This window comes from Apostichopus japonicus, chromosome 20 (assembly GCF_037975245.1).
Source record: "Apostichopus japonicus isolate 1M-3 chromosome 20, ASM3797524v1, whole genome shotgun sequence".
In the NCBI taxonomy this organism is placed as follows: domain Eukaryota; kingdom Metazoa; phylum Echinodermata; class Holothuroidea; order Aspidochirotida; family Stichopodidae; genus Apostichopus; species Apostichopus japonicus.
In genome coordinates this window covers 29,627,355-29,647,015 of record NC_092580.1, presented here as the reverse complement: position 1 = coordinate 29,647,015, position 19,661 = coordinate 29,627,355, and the positions used below count along the sequence as shown (strand labels likewise).

Genomic DNA, 19,661 nt, shown 5'->3' with positions numbered 1-19,661 from the left:
ACCAAGGGGAAATAAAATTGTGTGCTGGTAATGTCTCCATGGCTATTTCCAGTTTTCAAGATATTCAAACTTTAGAAAAATGCTAAATCACAGGAATTTTACTTTAAAGGCTATATTGATGATATATGTTAGCTAGTTAGAGCAGGCTTACTTGTTTATGTTGATGCTTTAATTGTTTTAATAGATTCCACTAACTGTTTAAAATTGTGAGATAAAAACTTGTTGAAATATGAAAAAAAGGAAAACGTGTAAACTGATACGGTGACTCTAACATACCCTGTACTGTTATTTCTTGGGTGGAAACTTGACCACACATGGGCCTAGCGGTCAACTCATATTTAGCAGCAGGATGTAGCCCGACAAATCCAGTGTAGTGAAACAGGCTCTAGAGGAAGATACCAAAATGAATACAAAGAGGAGAAAAAAATTAAAAATAAAATCTTATCATGTACATGAATATATGCAATTATAATAAAAAGATTAAGAAACATTTACCCGAGCAGGTTCTCCCAAATTTATAAGTTATATTTTTTTGGTAGAATGAGAGGGGGCTGACCAGATTGGATCAGAATGACATTCCCCTATAAAGGGCAGCTTGAAAAATTAACAAGTTGCATTTGCACCACCCTAAGAATAAGAGTGCAACAGCTCTGTAGTGACAGGTAGGAAGGAAAAGTCAAAATAGACAACAATAAAACTCAGTTGATAGAATTATGCAAAATAACTCAGTCTCAAAACAACAAAAATAACTCATAAATAAAAATACTATCACATAGCCCAGACAAATGACTTACTTGGCAATACTGTAGTCCATGATCGGACCCCAATTTATTGGATATGAAGAACAATTAATATAGCCTACCCTTGATCAGGCATACTGTGTATCAGAGTTGTAACAAGTCACAGCTGGAAATGTTTGTCAACTCAAGTCTATTGAGTGCCTCAAGTCACTGCAGTCTTCATTTCCATAACTGTGCAAAACGTTTACCAATGATGTACAAGTCTAGTCGCTTTAGAGAGCGAGTGACTCGAGTCATGACTGGTTTACAATTACTGATTCTGACACTGTACTGCATGTACCAGCTGGCCTAGACTGAATATCTGATCCATTTGATTTTAGTCCTCCTAATCCTACATGAACTCCAGCAAGACTGTTGTGGCAAACCAATATAAGACTGATTTGAGCAATGTATCTATAGTCTTTGTATTTACCGTACGTATCTCGATATGACTCTTATATAGAGTCTATAAAAGTTAACTGCCTTCATAAATTTTTTTACAATAAAGTGTTGTAAACCTGGGTATATGATATGTAATTTTTGGCATAAGCTATTACTTAATTTAAAATTAATTAAATTTAATTAAATACATTCACTTTGAAGTTGATGAAGCTAACGGGTGCTTCTGAAATATTCTGAGATTATCCATACATCAATGGATTATTAAAGAAGCACTGTAACTACAGTACAGTGTATATGCTTTAATTTGTATAAGTCGTTAATCCATTGTTTCCAACACATAGACTTTCTGTTTTGTTGGACTTTTTCGGACTCTTTATAGCTATATATAGAGTCTAAAATACCTCCATATAGAAAGTCAAACAAACGGTCAGTCATTTTCTGCCTTCAATGAGCATTAATGCCAATTAAACCTGACGAGCATTTTCTCTCACAGAGAAAGTCAACTAGTCTAGGTCTTTGCGACATCAAAATACTTCTTGCGACGACAACATAGGGATGGTACAAACGACACGCCGTATAAGTTACCCATCTCGATATCAAAGAATTATGCAGGTACGGTGGGTCATATTTCTAAGAAATTTGAAGCAACGTTACTTGAATGCTGAAATTTGAGTCCAATACTGACAAGTTTTAAACAGCAATCTCAAGTAGCAACTTTAATACCACAGGCAATGGAAGAGGGTGCAACATAGGAGGAAGAGGGGGGGGGGGAGAGGGAGGGGGAGAAGGAAACACTTTGGAGGGCAGTGGGACATGTGACTTTTAGTTGCCTCAAAATTTATAGTTTTATGTACATTTTTAGAAAATTTTGCAACAAACTGGAACTTGAAATATAACAAAAGGGCACTTTTTATAATCACAATAAAGCATGCGCCAACTGGCTCAACCTCCCATGTCCACATTACCCCAAGGTTTGGTCCGGAGACCATACGTACTCCACCATTTCCCAGACCCGCAAACATTGTACTATGACTTGTAACTTACGTCATGTGTTTGGTCTCCTCTCATTGTGTCATTGAGGGAGATGTAATGACATATATTGTCCATGGTACCAATAGTTGGAGAAACTGCTCCATCTAAAGTCTTGAGTCCAAAAACAATGGCCGTGGAATTGCTTCCTTCTGTAAAAGCTGAGAGTGGGAAAACAAATTTATGAAGAAAAAAAAGGCATAATTTATTATCATTGTGGTTTCTATTTTTTTCTTTCCTTTTGACTCGAGCACTTCAAAGAAATCTTACTTCCCAGTTTTGAAAAGTAATTTATATTCTAAGGTATAGCAACATAAGTTGTAGTTTGATGTATGTTTTGTAATTTTGACTTAATGACAGGTTGAAAGTAGTTAATCACACCTAAAGACAATACACAATATGCCCTATAGAATGTTTAATAGCAACTCCTCCACATTTCTTAAGACTCTGTCATACTTCTCGAGTCCTTAATATTTCTCAGAAATATAAATTGTCAGACTTTTTATGCTTTGCTTCTTTCTTATGTTAAGAAAATGATTACGATATTAAATATGGTTATGAGGGTTCATAAATAACATATATATATACATTAAAACTTTTATGACACAAATGTCAGACTTTGAAAGTAGGTGGAAATACCATCTCGTGCAAATGAAAAACAGTTTCTAGTAAATTCACAAATGTATTTCTTTACTGAAGGCATTTCTGAGACCAAGGAGAAACGCTTCCGTCTTAGGCATGAAAATGATTATGATAAAAAAAATAAAACAATTCCAACCTTATCCAAACAACAATTAACATTCAATGTATTGAGGTTATCTAAGTAATGTTTCACTGCCTCTTTTGCAAGATGAACTGACATGTATATCTCTCTATACCCTGAGTGCAGTTCTTTGAGTATTGGCCATCAGGTGAACTTTACCAAACACACACGTTACTTCCTTACTCAGATTATGACTGGAATTGGTCTAAGCTTAAGGGCATCCATTCCCATTTCTTGGGAGTAACAAATTATTACATTTAAATTCCTAAAAAAATTTCTCTAAAGAAACTTTCTCATATCACATTCCAATCCCATTACAAAAAATGGCTAAAAATTGAAACTTTCAACAATTTGTATCTTTGTTTCGTTTTGTACTTGATATGAATCATAGTAGAAAAATTTCAAAAGGTTAATGCTAGTATGATCCATTAAATGTTGAACCTACAGGGCCATGCTCTAGCACATCAGAAGGGTAACACTATTGAACTAATATTTTGATCAGCTCTTTTGTGTGGTTTCAGCTATATTGTATTATCTTGCAGTCAAGCATACACAAGGCATACAATGTATTTTATACAGCCTATCCCTGCATTTTGCAGTCTGCTTACAACTCTTTGTTGCTGTTTGCCAAGAACCAACAAACACTCATACAAAAAAACATTCATATGACATCAAAAGCAAGGTGTGTTTGCAGTTATGGAGTAAAGAACTTTTTTCTATTGCTAGCTTTTCCTTTTGCATGAGGTTAAAGAATTGCGGATTGGGTTTGAATGGCCTTTTGCACAATAATTTGCCGGGGGCGGGTGGGGGAGGGCTTGCAGGGTACTGGTTTTGTCGTTTTTTTTTATTCATCCAGGATTATAAGCACAGATGAAAAATCACAGCCAATTAAGAGAAAGTTGGTTTAAAAAGGAAAGTGAAATCTTTCCAAAGAGCAAACTTCTTATTTTATGTCTTTACAACGAAACAGAAAATGCTCTAACCAATGACTGAAACAATAACCCATTTGCACAGCTCTGATACAGAAATCACAAGCAACCCGAAAGATGTGAACTATAAACAAACAAGCTAAGTGATTTAAAGAAGGAAAAAAATACATTCAAGCATATAAAGTCAAGCATACCTACTAGGTCATTGCACAAGCAGCAAACTTTAATGAAGAAAGATATATGTTTTGCTCATTAATCTGTCTCTGAAATCTTGAAATAAATTGCATCGAAATTAAAAGCTTTACAACAAAACTACAGCCCTGGTGATCAACAGAATTAGAAACATTGAGATTGCTCCCATATAGAGACCTGTATCAAACACTCATCAATTTTAATGTCAAAAAAATATTATGAAATTTGAAGTGGAGGAAACATTATTTTACGTCTAGGTTATGGACGTACTGTGATTCAGAAAAAATCTGTTTTGTTTGCAAATTCAAGTTTAAAGATCGCTGCATGCAAATATAGCTATATAGCCATTTTTTTCTCCCCCACCCCCCACCCCCCATCCCCACCCCCCCCCCAATCTCCTCTTCTTTGTTCAACGACCACAAGAGTATCTGCTACCATGATGTACAAGTCCACTTACGATACAATCACTTTTATTTATTTTCAATTAAGCCACTAATCAACCAGTCAGGAATCACTTCAAAGGGACTTGGACTACACGACAAAGTCGGTCTGTGTTTCAGGATACATGTCAACTGTCAAAAAACATTCAAACTGACCAGATTTAGTTTGCGACTGTATTAAAGGGCAAAAGAATCACAAATCATGTTATAAGCATGTATACGCAACCGTTGAAACTCTTTAGGGGGTGCTTCTTCAGAAAATCCTTGTTCCATATAGAAAAAAACAAATCCTGGTTTATACGTATGTCATATCATCTAGGGGTCTGTTATTTTGTCAATGTGTGATGACATATATATTGCTGGCCTCGGAATTCAGACAATATCTACCGCTGGTTAATGCTGTGGACTTTCGCCGTTTGCCAGTAGTATAACTTTAGTCAGTGTACTCGTACTTGGGACTTTGTACTCGTAATCTTGGGATTTGTACTCATGCACACTACCGATCTCTAACGCAACCCCATTTAACCTTACCCAGCTAAGCTGCCTGCTGCCTCATATATACATCGACGTTTAGTTTAGTGAGGTCAACTACTGATGGCATGTAACATATCAAGTTCCTGAAGCCTAAAGCGTTGAATTATTTCCATGAATACATCAAACTCACTGTAAGATATATCGAGCCCAATGTAGGACCAGTGTTCTCGCTGATAGCAGTCGCCTTCAGAATTTGTAGCCGGTCGACACCTCGCGTCGTAAATTACGTCCACCGATTTGAAGATTACTCTACTTTTGCTGGTGTCTTCGGGATTCCCGCAATCGAAGGGATAGCAGTAACCATCTGCAGGAAGATTCACAATTAAAGAGAAACTTTCTAAGTTTGGTCAGCAAGTCTTATATTAAAGTGACCATGTATTTCTGAAAATGGGATTGTAATCGAACAAATAAAAGGGTGACCTTAGGGCACAAATATTTAAGAAATAATAACAGTAATAACAATTGCTGTAGACTGTTTATAAAATTAAAGCACTGCTATCAGTCCAGGAATTTCAATATCTCTCTTACTTGTTGAAAACTGATGCTTTAAGCTGAATATCTTGGAAACCGCCCCAGCTACAGAAACATTAGCAACGCAATAAAGTTTTCATTCTCTCGTGATAATTAACATGGAGGGCGAGACATTTTCAAAGACTTTCTGGTATTTATTAGCTAAATATTGATGTGATGCACATAATCTGTATGTACAGTAAAATTTGAGATAATTTGCAAATATGTCATTGTTAAGCAGTTTTAGTTTTGACACTTACCTTCGTCACCAGGAACAGTCCAAACCTGCGGAGAGGACAAACAGTAAGCTGTTTAAAGCGGTATTCTCAATTGTCTTGGGTCCTGACATGTTATTGTACATTAATGGATCCATCCCCCAATCCCCCCCCCCCTCCCTTCTATGTAAGTAAAATAGTTTTGTGCATGCAGTTACATATAACCAGTTGGCTGATCCAATTAGTTAACAGTAGCAAAATTGCCCCCAATACTTGTTCAGTCCAATTCAGAAAGTTTTCTATATATATGTACTCCAATAAACTGTTCGTGATGTTTTGGCTTTTATGAAAATGTTTGAAGCTTTTGCCTATCACGGCTGGTGTAATTTTGGTTGCTTTAGGTGACAGATTATGTTTTAGGTAAATACCAAATGCTTCCTCAAACCGCATAGTAATGGTACAGTGCCAAAATACAGCTTAAAGGGTGTGAAGACTTGCGCAAAAAGAAACGTCTAATGCCGGTAATTTGACCTAGTTTCGAATGAGGTGTAACAGAAGTGTTAAACACCACCATCGATCCCAGAAGATACACACACAGCTTGCTACCGTGGGTAATTATACACTAGTGTACAGCCAGTACATACAGCTGCGGTCAATAGCCACAGCACAGTGTACAAACGGTACAGCGATGGACATCTCGTGTCCAGCTAAAGATAACAATTAAGGTATCACGTTTCATTACTGTCTGCATTTTGTAGCGACACGAACAAAACGTCACTTGCAAGCAACGGAAAGTTAACTTTTTCAGATGGCCGCACGCTGTTTGGGGCGAGTCTTCAATACCTTTAAAAGGAACATCAAGAGCTGGAAAAGAATTCAATGCATATATATGGGCAATTATTAGTCCATGAAAAAGTAGATATGGGCTAAAAACATATAGCCTGTGATGGCAACTTGCCATTGGTCTGTTGTTTATATACCAATCCAGGGTTGTAGAATGGATATGGTATCTTCCATACTACTTCAACTTTATTAGAAATTGCATGCTTGTCACCATGTGCCTTGATATCCACTGTTCTTAGGCATGTAAATATCTGCATTATGGGAGCTTGGGTTCAAAATCCTCTCCAGTTATTGAAGAATTATTCCAGTGCCATGAATGTTTACCTGAAGTCCTTCCTTCTTGTATTGTTAAGTTCTTATGAATCATGATTCAATAATTGTAACGAACAGTATAAAAAACTTCTCAAGATAAACTCAAAGAGGATCCTAATATATGTTATGCATATATACTGTTACATACTTTCAACAGTGTTGAATCAATGACAACCTGTGAATTATAACAACTATGCATATATCCTACCACAAATATGTATGAAGTAATGTAGGACCTACACACTGTTCCAGAAACTATGGGTAGTTTACGGACATTTATCTAACTACTGTAGATCTATGCATGGGAATATAGATACCACATTAGTTTTCTCTCTTAAAGGAAACAAATTTTATACCAATCAACTCTATGCCACTTCAACCAATATATTCATGAATTTGGCCATGATTTTAGCCATGCACAAACAGCTTTTACAAAGTTCACACTAAGCTTTCATGATCCCATTTATACGCATCATTAATTTCAATACATGATGGATTTAACATTTCTAATAACTAGCAAAAAACCTCGAAAAATTTTGATCAACCGTGCAGTGATCTTAAGTTTGGTTTGATTGCGTCCTTGGTAAGACAGTTGACAAAATTTATTACCAGTGCTGGAAAAGTTTGGTGAAGTGGCATTAAATCATTTCGGATTCATTTAATGATTCACGGAGAGGCTAATTGCAAGTCTACCTAATTGGGATAAACTGTTTGCTGCCTTTATTTACTTATATTTCAAGGTTAGTTGTAAACTTTACTCAAGCATAGTTACATATAGTGATTATAATGTAAGCCATAACAACAGTAAACTGCTCTGCAAGCGGTATTATGAACTGTTGAATTAACAAACTTGCAATTTTGTTAAAATATTTAAATATGAACTTGGAATGTTTGGTTAGCAATCAACATATAGACCTATTTAGTTTCAATTTTATGAAAGTGTAGCAAACATTATTAGATTCGTACAACTATACAACTATTACCTAGATGTCTGGAAAATCTCACAAGTTTATTTAAAAGTCACACATTCACAGCATACAGTATGCTGTTGTACTGCCATTGAACACATGTGTGCATTTCTCCCTCCCTCCCTCTCTCCCCCACCCACCCCTCCCCCATCTCTCAAGAAACAAAATTTTAAAAATTAACTTTTTGTAACATGATATAAGGATAACAATTAGCATTGAGCATATTCTTGAGGGGGAAAAAGTGCAGATCTGCCACAGAAATAATCCAGTTTTAAGTATTTTATCTAAATTTTACAGCTGGTTTAATGCCCAAGATCCAATGCTCCATTTGAATGTACAAATTTCCAATACCGATTGAATGGATATCAAACTCCTATAAAAATGCCAATATAGGTTCTAGTTATTATTGAATTAATATTGTTTTGTAGCTTTATGAAGAAAAAGGTGAACATCATTTTATGTTGCTAAAGGTAAACATTTAATTATTTTTATGTTTAAAGAACAAGGGATGTCTTAATTTGCTTGATCAATTCCGATCATTTTGAGTAATGTTTTAGACATGCATAGATTGAGACTGAGATCAAATTCACACAGCTCTGTTGTATAATAACAAAATTAGCTTCATCCAAGTAACCAAAGCTACAAAATTAAGAAATATATATATACATGTAGTACAGTATAGTAGTGTTATTTACAATATGAGCCTTGATCCAAGTGACTAAAGCTACAAAATTTAGAAATGTACACATGAAGGACAGTATAGTGTTGCTATATTAAACATTAAGTCGAGCTTGACTAAAGCTTGACTAAAGCTGGAAAGCTTAGGAATATAAACATATAGTATAATATATTCCTGGAAATTATTTGTCCCTCACATACACTTATCATAATTTCTTAGTTATGATCAAACCCTGATAAAATTTTCTTCTCTGAGAAATTATGACAAGATAAACAATTCTAAGTATGTATCACCTATCATCCATACATTATTACTAGAACACCAATCATCCTATACATGCTTACTATCACCTATTATCCTATACATGTTTACTATACATTGGCCAATGTAGACATCACATTCTGGAAACGATACCATAAAGAAAAACAAACCCTGAATATACTAGAACTGTTGTTTGTACTCAAAACTAATCTTGAGTCAATACAAACATTTCTTTTCAAACAATTAAACTACTATGATGGCACAAATGCTTTACTTTAAATTGACCCAGAGCCATGGGCGGCGATCATGGGGGGGGGGGGGACGGGGGGGACATCATCATGTCCCCCCAATATTTTAGGTGGGGGATATAATATCTTATATCCCCCCAATATTTGGTGGCATAGTTTTTTTGTGGCTATAAGAGCATATTTTTTTTTTTTTATATCGCTAGTAGTTTCAAAATAGAAAATGCTTAGATGCAACTTACAAGGCCTGGGAAGTGCCATTTCCAACGATCTGGGAGGCATTTTCGGGCCAAATTTTCTTTTATGCTTCATGCCAACTCATAGTGGCGCCACGCTCAGAAAGTGTGCCTGCAAGCTTCGCCCCTCCCTCCCTTGGCAAATTCCTCGCTACGCGCATGTCTAACCGTGTCATAATTTGTTACTATATTACCAAAAAACGACACAGACTTTCACCGAGAGTAGTTTTTACTTATTTCGAAATGAATTAGCTAGACGGACCATGGGCACAGATCCTGGTGGGGACAGCGGGACGCGTCCCCACCAACTTTTCAGTGGTGAGGACATGATATACCGTGTCCCCACCAATTTGTCTTGACCAAACGCTGCATTGCAAATTTCCCTGTATTGAACTTTGGCGCAGTTTGATCCAGCATTGTGCAAATGACATGCAGCAGTTCTCACTTTATTACATTTATCCACAGTTGTTAAATTTTGGAAGGAAATCGCATTTGCGGCAGTCTATAATTGTTTTCTGGGAGAGTACCCAGACCCATCGTATACAAAAGTCTACTTGGAATATTTGTCCCCTGAATTTTTTTCTGCAGACACCCATGTATTTCCCCAACTTAAATTTCTAGGCCATGAGATCTCAAATTTAAGGAGGTTTTGGAGCATTATTGGGTCTGGGAAGTGTTATTTTCCAGCGATCTGGGAGGTATATTTGCCAAAAATTCTTGTGCACTACGCGCGAACCAATGGTCGCGCTCCGCTTAGATAGTATCAGAGAACAGATACTCGTCCCCACTATTATCCAAGACTGATCTGCGCCCATGAGACGGACCGCATCCGTAATGAAATTTGGTATATATACAAAATATCACGAAGCGCGCGAACAATTTTGGGGATGTAGTTGCTAAGCGCCTGCACCCAAGCAAATGTCCCCCCCAATATTTGAAACAAATCGCCGCCCCTGCCCAGAGCTGGTGATATGGAAGAGCTTACAAGTGTATACAATTGATAATCTAGTTCGCATAGGCTGAAACAATTTTCCAAAGAAAAGCAACTACTTCCATATATATACCATACTGCAAAAATTGATTCCCTATTGGTGGCAAAGGAACATTTCTGCCCCTCCAAATCCCTCCCTCTTTCTCCTCCCCTTAGTCCTCCCCCCCCCCCCCCCCCTTGAACAAATTTCTTCAGTATCAGCTATTGTATTAAAGTACAAGTAACCTTTGCACTGTATATGTGTGTGGCTACAGTAGCCTACAATACAGTATTATACATTGTGAACAAACATCAGTATGGGTTTTGTATAAACAGTTGTCTTAACCTGTATGGTAGAAGTACATGTATATGGGTTTGATTAAATATCATTAGAGCCATAAATCTGAAACTTGTTTGACTACCACAAACCACCTAACACAAGAAATCATTCCAAAGGTTCCTGGTGTGATATATGTATATTTGTCAATTCCACACTGCTGTAGGCTATATAATATAATGCTGTTTACAATAGCAAAACAATTGAGGTGATAAACAAGTGAACTATGACCTTGATCTGAGCTATATAATCAATTTTCTGAGTGGTACACTCCATCATAGGTTATTTATTCACACTTTTACAAGATGAAAAGTTTCTAGGTGTGCTAATATGGGCACAGAGTTTGTAAAAAAAGTCTTAAAAAAATTGAAAACCCATCTTAACTGAGTGTTTATCATATTGGCAATCCTTGTTATTCACAAGTGTTCATGGAGGATTTATAACCATGAGCATGTAAGGTAGCCTTCACTGAATTTGCTAAACTTGCCATATATGTGTCAGTGATAAAGCCATTTCCTTTGATGGACCCCTTACAACTGTTTCAAGGGTAATTTGTCAATTGGGAAAATCCAAAATGTTGACAAAAATTGAGTCACATGTAGGAGAGAAGAAAATTTGATTCATTCATCCTTAAAGAAGGCAAAAAAAAAAAAAACACAAAACACAAAACCACAAAGCAATGGAGCCAATACAAGATAACAATATTTTGATTTTTTTTAAAGTTTATTATGTCTTCATTTTCTATATTGGAAGTGGTAGCATATTAGTTGAAACATATTATTTTTTTTTAAAAACCTACAATATTGAACATGTATATAGTCTATATCACCATGGCAACATGAACTGTTGTCACAACTAATTAGGCAACTACGAATGTGGATTAAAGAAATAAAAAATTTACAGAACAAACTTTAAAAGCTTTAGTCTTTAATATAGTTGATTTAATTTATAGGGCAATCTAGATAATTATAGAACAGTTTTAGCTGCAGTTGGTATGTTGCAATGTCACATGAATTTAACCAAAATTTTACTCTTTTTTTAATGTCACACCAGTTGTGGAAACTCAAATTTGTTTCCCTAATTTCATAAATGGTGAAAAGTACAGTCTAGGTCGATCATCACAACACATTGCAACATATCATTTGTAACTTGTATCTTCATGGTGTTTAAGGTACCTTTTTTTATTTGTCACCTGAGGTAACCGTCACGTTTGTAACCACAAATTGTGTACTTATAGTGTGTAACATGTACAAGTGAAATAGTGCATACAATTGTTATCAACTTATTGCAATAGGTATTATGCTATGTGACACATGTACAGTATGTAAAAAGTGTGATGACAAGGTTAATTACTCAGAGGTTCATTTACAGTTCACGAAAGTTCTAGACCTCTACTCGGTCTGTATTATAGTACCACTGTAACAATCAAATGTAATATACAACTTCCACTTGTAAACAACTGCCAATAGTAGGATAGAGGTAAAACTAGTTGGATAGTTCATTTATGTACATTTAATGCTACACATCAATGCAATCTTAAACTGGCAGAATGATATGGCGTTTAAATCAAAGAGTTAACTTGACCAATATCACCTTGAACTTTAACAGACCTTGTATTAGTTATTCAATCAGTATGCTGCTGTACATACTGCATTATTGACATATATGCACAGGTACGTACCCAGATAAGTTACAGGTATACATTCTCACCAGTTTGTCATCAGTTATGAATGTTGTTCTATGGGTAAGACTAACTTCTTCAAAACCAATATTCATGCCATTAACAAGCAAAGAGAAAGCATGGAGATGGAGGGCGAAAAGAAAATGTCGGAGGTGGGGTGGGGGGGGGCCGGGGAATATGATGAATACAAGAGGAAGCATGCGTCCAAGTTTAGAGATCAAGAAAAAAACCTTAAATTAAACTGTCACTGCAAACCAAGCAAACATGAAGCAACATCATGAGAAGGATTACAAGACTAAGATGGTGCAGAGAAGTGAAGACTGAATATAACTTTTAAGTTCATTTAGGTCAAGGTCAATTTTTGTCACAATTTCTTTTACTTCACGTCATTAAAATATGTAAAAAAAAAAGCACTTTCATTTGGAATTTAAGTGTTTTCGTATGATACTTAAATGTACTTTGATTATTTCCAAGTTGCCGTAAGTAAGTAACTGTTATTTTTTATTGCCATGGTAACATATCTTAAAATGTTTCAATTTGAAATTAGTTATGGACATTAAGCAGCTATTATGTTAACACATCATATGCACTCATAGCCGATTTCAATAGATTTCTCAGAATACAGCCAATTTATTAACTCCTGTTGTATCTTATGTCATTTTGTTGTCATGTGAGTTAAAACCTCGGGTAAATTGACAATTATGGACAAACGTTTCAATCTTTTTTAAAAGGAAATTGTACTACTGAAACTCTCCAATAAGACCTTCTTGTACATTATCAAAATGTAATTGGCAGTTATATCTAATTGATTCAAACTCAGTATAATTTTGGGACATTAGTGAGAATGTCAAGTTTGTTTCGCTCAATGAAGCTCAAGCCAAATTTTCATATGTATATACATGCTTAGTGTATGCTGTATTGTATCTCCTGTACATTAAACAATTCTTTCAAGTTCTTGATCTGGTTTCAGAAGGCAAGTATATTACATAATATACAAAGAAACTTCTCAGAGACAATTGTCTTGGCCATACAGGGGCATGAAGATATAATTCTTTGGGTTTAAAGTGAACTATCCCATACAACGGAAGAGCAAATGTCCAGATTATTGAATACTGGCTATGGAGATAAGTAGTTGAAAATTAATCAAATGCGGATATATTTATAAAAGCGAAAATTTGGCAGATTAGTAAGTGAATTAATCCATAAGGTGTTAGACCTACTCATGTTGATTTTAGATGAACACAAGGCTCGAACATATAAATATAAAGCGCTTCTGTCTTGATGACCGAGTGTTCAGAGAATTACAGCGAATTAAGACTGGCATGTCATTGTCACAGCCATATGACTGCTCCCTGGATTACAGCGAAGACTGGTACATGTCATTGTCATAGCCATATGACTGCTCCCTGGATTACAGCGAAGGCTGGTACATGTCACTGTCACAGCCATATGACTGCTCCCTGGATTACAGTGAAGGCTGGCATGTCACTGTCATAGCCATATGACTGCTCCCTGGATTACAGTGAAGGCTGGTACATGTCACTGTCACAGCCATATGACTGCTCCCTGGATTACAGTGAAGGCTGGCATGTCACTGTCATAGCCATATGACTGCTCCCTGGATTACAGCGAAGGCTGGCATGTAACTGTCATAGCCATATGACTGCTCCCTGGATTACAGCGAAGGCTGGCATGTCATTGTCACAGCCATATGACTGCTCCCTGGATTACAGCGAAGGCTGGTACATGTCATTGTCACAGCCATATGACTGCTCACTGGATTACAGCGAAGACTGGTACATGTCATTGTCACCGCCATATGACTGCTCCCTGGATTACAGCGAAGGCTGGCATGTCATTGTCACAGCCATATGACTGCTCCCTGGATTACAGTGAAGGCTGGCATGTCATTGTCACAGCCATATGACTGCTCCCTGGATTACAGCGAAGGCTGGTACATGTCATTGTCACAGCCATATGACTGCTCTCTGGATTACAGCAAAGGCTTGTATGTCATTGTCACAGCCATAGGACTGCTCCCTGGATTACATCGAAGGCTGGGATGTCATTGTCACAGCCATATGGCTGCTCCCTGGATTGCCACAAGTTTGACATCCCCCATCTGACAGGTTAAAGTCATATGTAGGTCTGCATCTAAACACCTTGTTTTTTTTTCAAATACTTAGTGAGGATGGTGAAGGCATCTCATTCATCATCATCACTGCAGCGTAGCAACTGTGTATGGTAAGGTAGGACTTTGATAATTTGGAAGATATCTGTGGGGTGCATGTTACAACCTGCTATAAATTAAGTTAACTTGCAATAAAAAACACCTCTTAACAAGTATAGAGTACTGTCAGCTACTAAACATAGTATGATAGAATTATCCATGTTAACTGCGTCACTATATGGAAATGATCAGAATCCTGCTTGCAAGTCGGATCAATGTTCAAACTTTCATGTGACTAAGCACTGTATTGGCACGTATTTCATGCTATAAATTAGCGGCATGTGGTTAAAAGAAAACTAGCTAAAAAAAGAAAATAGAAAAAAAAATTTACTTTTTTGCTCAAAACAAGGCACACAGGGGAAATATTTATCACCCTTTGCACTCGCATTCCTATCTTTTTATTTATGTTTTCTTATACACCTTTATATCCGGAGTTATTTCATTACCTACTTGAAGGCCCTCTTCTGAGAAATCGCCAATGGATCTGTCACTTTCCATTTACCAATAAAAATTAAGTCCTTACAGTAAATTACTACAATGCTTTGACTGAATTCCATTAAAGTTTTTGGCCTTTTTTGAGGGGGGGGGGGATTTTTATTTAACATTTGATTTACAGGACACAGATCAGTATCATTCAGTATAGCAAACTTCTTTAGCAAATACATTTGACCCAAGCTCAGTGGAATGCTATTGTAATCTGACCTGAGTGTAGTAGGTGAATCTACTTTAACCTCATATCTTAACAGGATGATCTTGGAAAGAAAAAAAAATAGTTTCTTTGAACTACTCAATCATTTATTTTGATTTATTTGTTTTTCCACAAAAGTACAAAGTGGAGGGAAGTCTTCCATAAAGCTTAAAAGCTGAACAGTGTGGAAGACTCCCTGAAGAAAGAAAAGAAAAGCAAAAATATATAAACACATGCATAAATATAAATACAAATTAAATGTTCATTACATATGTAGTAATTATGTACAAGTATAACTTGGTAGTAATCAGTCACTAGTTATTATTTCCTTACATAACCACTTCTTAAAGGATGTGACTGAACTTTTACTCTTTAAATCGTTCCTTAGAAGATTCCATGTTTTTGTTGCATGGTTCTGTAGGCTTAAAGTTCCAATGGTGGTATTGTAGAGATTATAGTGAGCATGATTAGCATGCCTCGTGTCATGATTATGTACATCTCTGTTACTGGTTAAAAAATAGTCAAAGGCAGCTGGTAGTAATCCATTCCAGGTCTTGTTGGCAAATAATGCAAGCTTAACTTTAATGAGATCATGCAAGTTTACTAAGTTTATTAAGTTTCTTAAATAGGGGAATGGTGTGCTCACGTGTGGCTGAGTGTATTATGTGGCGAATGGCTGCCCTTTGGAGTACGATAAGATTGTTGAGGTTGGTGTTGTATATACCAGACCAAATTATGGAACAATAAGTGAGATGCGGGACAATCAGGGTCTGGTAAAGTGTTCTGAGTATGTTTTCCGAAAGATAATATTTCAACTTAGATAATATGCCAACATTCCGTGCAATTATACTGCATATAGTTGAAATATGGTTGCGCCAGTTAAGTTAACAATCAATATTTATACACCTAAAAACTTAGCAGTAATAACTTGCTTCATTATTTTCCTGTCCATATATATATCTTTATTCCAAATAAGTGTATTACGAGTATTAAAGACAATATAATTACATTTTTGTACATTTAGTGATAATTCAGTGGCACGTTGGAAGACTATGTGATTATATGTCGTCGCTCTCGAAAAAAACACTGGTGTCATCAGCAAAGAGAATTTTGGCTAGTTTGGAAAGATGACAAATATCGTTAATATATAGAACAAATAACAAAGGACCTAAGACTGAACCCTGTGGAACGCGGCAACGAATTTGAGCAAAATCGGAGTTAAAGTTTTTATACAAGGTATACTGATATCTGTTCGAAATATAGCCAGTTGAGAGTAGTTCCTCTAATGCCATATGAAAATAATTTATTGATAAGGATGGTATGATCAATCGTGTCAAACGCCTACGAGGAATACACCTATGCAATTTTTGCCATTATTAAGACTAGTATATAAACTGTTAACTGGATCTGCCAAAGCCAGTTCAGTAGAATGTTCGGATCGAAGAAAGAATATTATATTGGTTAAGAAAATTAAATATGCGATTGAATATAAGTCGTTCTAGATGCTTTAAGAAAAACAGGAAAGAAATGAAATCGATAATTTTCATATACATTTGAATCTCCTTTTTTATAGATTGGTATTATAATCACCCATTATGTAGGTTTTACAGTTTTTATTCGATATGATACTGAAAATATTTTCCAGATTAACATAAAACTCATCTCAAGAACCACTAAGTGGTCTGTAGACTATGCCGACAATCCTTTGAATTTATGTTGGTAGCCTCTATAAAGAGAGATTCTATAGAGTTATTAAGAATTGATAGGTTGGGTCTACAAATAAAACTTATATCTTTATGTACAAATAAACAGACACCACCGTCCTGTTTATTGTCACGATATTTTGCAACAAGTTTGTAATTATCCATTTTTTATGAGGGGAGGATAATTATCATTGAACCAGCTTTCTGCGAATCCAATTACCGTAAAGTCATTATTTAATACAGAAATGAAAGCTGTGTTAATATCGTCAAAGTTATTGTTTAGGCTACGACTGTTGCGGTGGTACAGTGATATACCGTAATGAGGGGGAAGATTGCTATATGAGTCTATGTTATGGTACTTACACGAGAGATTATTTTCCCTGAGGCTGTTATTATCGTGGAGTATAGGTGACGCCATCAGTGATAACAATAATATTGGTAAGAGAATATAAATGTTATTTTTGTTCTGATCATTCCCTTACAGTTATGATATCGCCTGGTGGTTGTGATTTTGGCCTGGGGATGTTCTTCCTCTGTTGCTGACTTGCATTATATTCTTCTCTACGACTGTCCAGTCTGCTCCGTCACTCAATGACAGGGTTCGTTTTATCTTTGCGTCGACTTGATGATTTCCTTGGCATCCTGTTCATCGCAGTGATAACCCATGTGACCCAGCTTGTTACATTGGCAACAAAGGATTTCAGAGCAGCGGTTCGTTGAATGCCCTTGTTGACCGCACTCTATACATGTGTATTGTGGGCACTCTTGCATTATGTGATCATCTGATAAGCAGAGATTTCACACCTGTGATTGTCCATTGTGCTTTAATCTTAGGTGAGTTTCCCCTTATAGTGATTGCGTACGGTAGAGACTTTACATTGTTTGGTAATTTGAGTCTAACGTATCTGATGCCATTTTTTATCTTGGGGTAGTCTTCATAATACCCTTATCTAAATCCCTATTCCAATTTTCCAGAAATTTCATCGTCAGTAATGTACATTGGGACTCCGAAAACACTAACAGAACTTATGGTCTTGGTCACTCCCACGATGTCACATAGGCCTACCTCATTCCCTATTTTTAATCCAGTTTCTTGAATAAGTGCGGCATCTTTCTTCTTTTTTACCGTTAAGATCCACTGCCCTTGAGTATTAACACATCCTAGAATATTTTTCTTTCCAATGTCGTTGGCCAAAGACTTCAATATGTCCATAGCATGAAAATTAGCATCAACAATTAAGCTTCAAACTCTTGGTTTTCAACACAAAACTATTTGGCGTCATTTTCGCGGATCAGGTACTCATAAACGGTTAGATATAGCCTGGCGCAAAGTGGCGCCTTGGCACTTGTATCGTTTGAAAAACTTGTACAAATTACATTGACGTGATATGCCAAATTCGTAATAAAATCCTCCTGTTTCACAGGATGATGTTAAATGCCTCAGAAATGTGGCCAAAATACGCACTAACGACAGAAAATAAGTAAATAATCAAGAGCCGTTGAAGAGTTTCCTCTCCGATGTTTACATCAATCGATGTTTACAACAATCGATGTTTACAAATCAATTTTTACATAGTAGCCATAAATCAAGTGAGTGGAAGCCTAACTTCTTGGCATATGAAACCCCTCGATCCCCCTCTTAGTGCCTCTTCTATCCTCCTTCACCCCCCCCTCCCTGCACCTATACACCCCCCTTTAGTGCATCTTCCATAAATTTGGCTTTGGGTAACAGAATACTGATAAGCTACCATTTTGTTTACTCAAAACTAAAGGGATTGGACTTTGATCATGTACAAGTAACACATGTATAATCAGCCTTCCCTTGTGTATAACAGCAAGATATTACACAGTGCAGACTGACCCCAATTAACGAAGTAAAGTATTTTGATTAGTCATATTATTAATTAATCATAAATCTAGACTAGCTGAGCAACAAGTGTGTCTTTAATATTTTAGTCATAAGTAGTTTACAGCACTGTTGTTTAAAAATGCATCATGATTGTTACTTTTTATCTTCTTTTTCACAAATTCTGTGTTTAAAATAATTTAATTTTGGGCTAAAACCTATCAAGAACAGATTCATCAAAGCGGTGGGATTGTATAAAATGCGATACAAAAAAAAAATACGCATTAAAGTCTGTTTCTGCATTAGGTCGTACCTGTAGGTCTAAATTCCCTGTCACGTAACCATTCAATATTAACAAAGTCCCAATTTGAACCCAATTATTTACTATTTTAATATGAATTCCTTTATATTGTAGCTTCACTACCTGAACAATACAACTTTCACCTCAAATTTGACTCCTAGGAAGAGCCGCCCGACTCCAAACTTGGGTTTTCTTTGTCTACAAACTTTTATGGAATTTAAGCAAAAGCAAGATGCATAGGTGATGAATTTTCACATAAGGGAATGAAATCAGTATTAGACTTAGTAAACATTTAAACATGGAGACAAGAATCTGAGAGGGTGTTGTACTGTACTTCCACCTTTACTAATCATCATCATGTAAAACTTTGGTAGGTCCATGCAACAATACTCTGCAGCAGACTGCAGGTCTGTTGACTGATTATTGGTGACAAAGAGCCAACTATATGCAGGCAAGAAATGCAAATATATATTGCATGCTCCAATTATTTTTATGACTCAGTATATGTTTAAATTGTAAAGTGAAAGCTCTTTTTTTGTAGGCACTTTGCAAGAAAAAAAGGAAAAAA

At 36.1% G+C, this 19,661-nt stretch overlaps 1 protein-coding gene across 3 annotated transcripts in view; it reads right to left on the bottom strand.

Moving 5' to 3' along the window:
- Positions 1–19,661, bottom strand: part of LOC139960962 (uncharacterized) — a 38,862-nt gene that overhangs the window by 15,305 nt on the left and 3,896 nt on the right. For 2 of the 3 annotated variants that reach the window (XM_071959691.1, XM_071959692.1), the window contains exons 3-7: positions 5,839–5,863; positions 5,199–5,372; positions 4,097–4,123; positions 2,226–2,371; positions 277–385 (exon numbers count right to left, since the gene is read on the bottom strand). In XM_071959691.1, coding sequence (XP_071815792.1) covers positions 277–385; positions 2,226–2,371; positions 4,097–4,123; positions 5,199–5,372; positions 5,839–5,863 — 481 coding nt within the window. The remainder of the gene's footprint in view (positions 1–276; positions 386–2,225; positions 2,372–4,096; positions 4,124–5,198; positions 5,373–5,838; positions 5,864–19,661) is intronic. The other variant, XM_071959693.1, reaches the window with a different exon arrangement.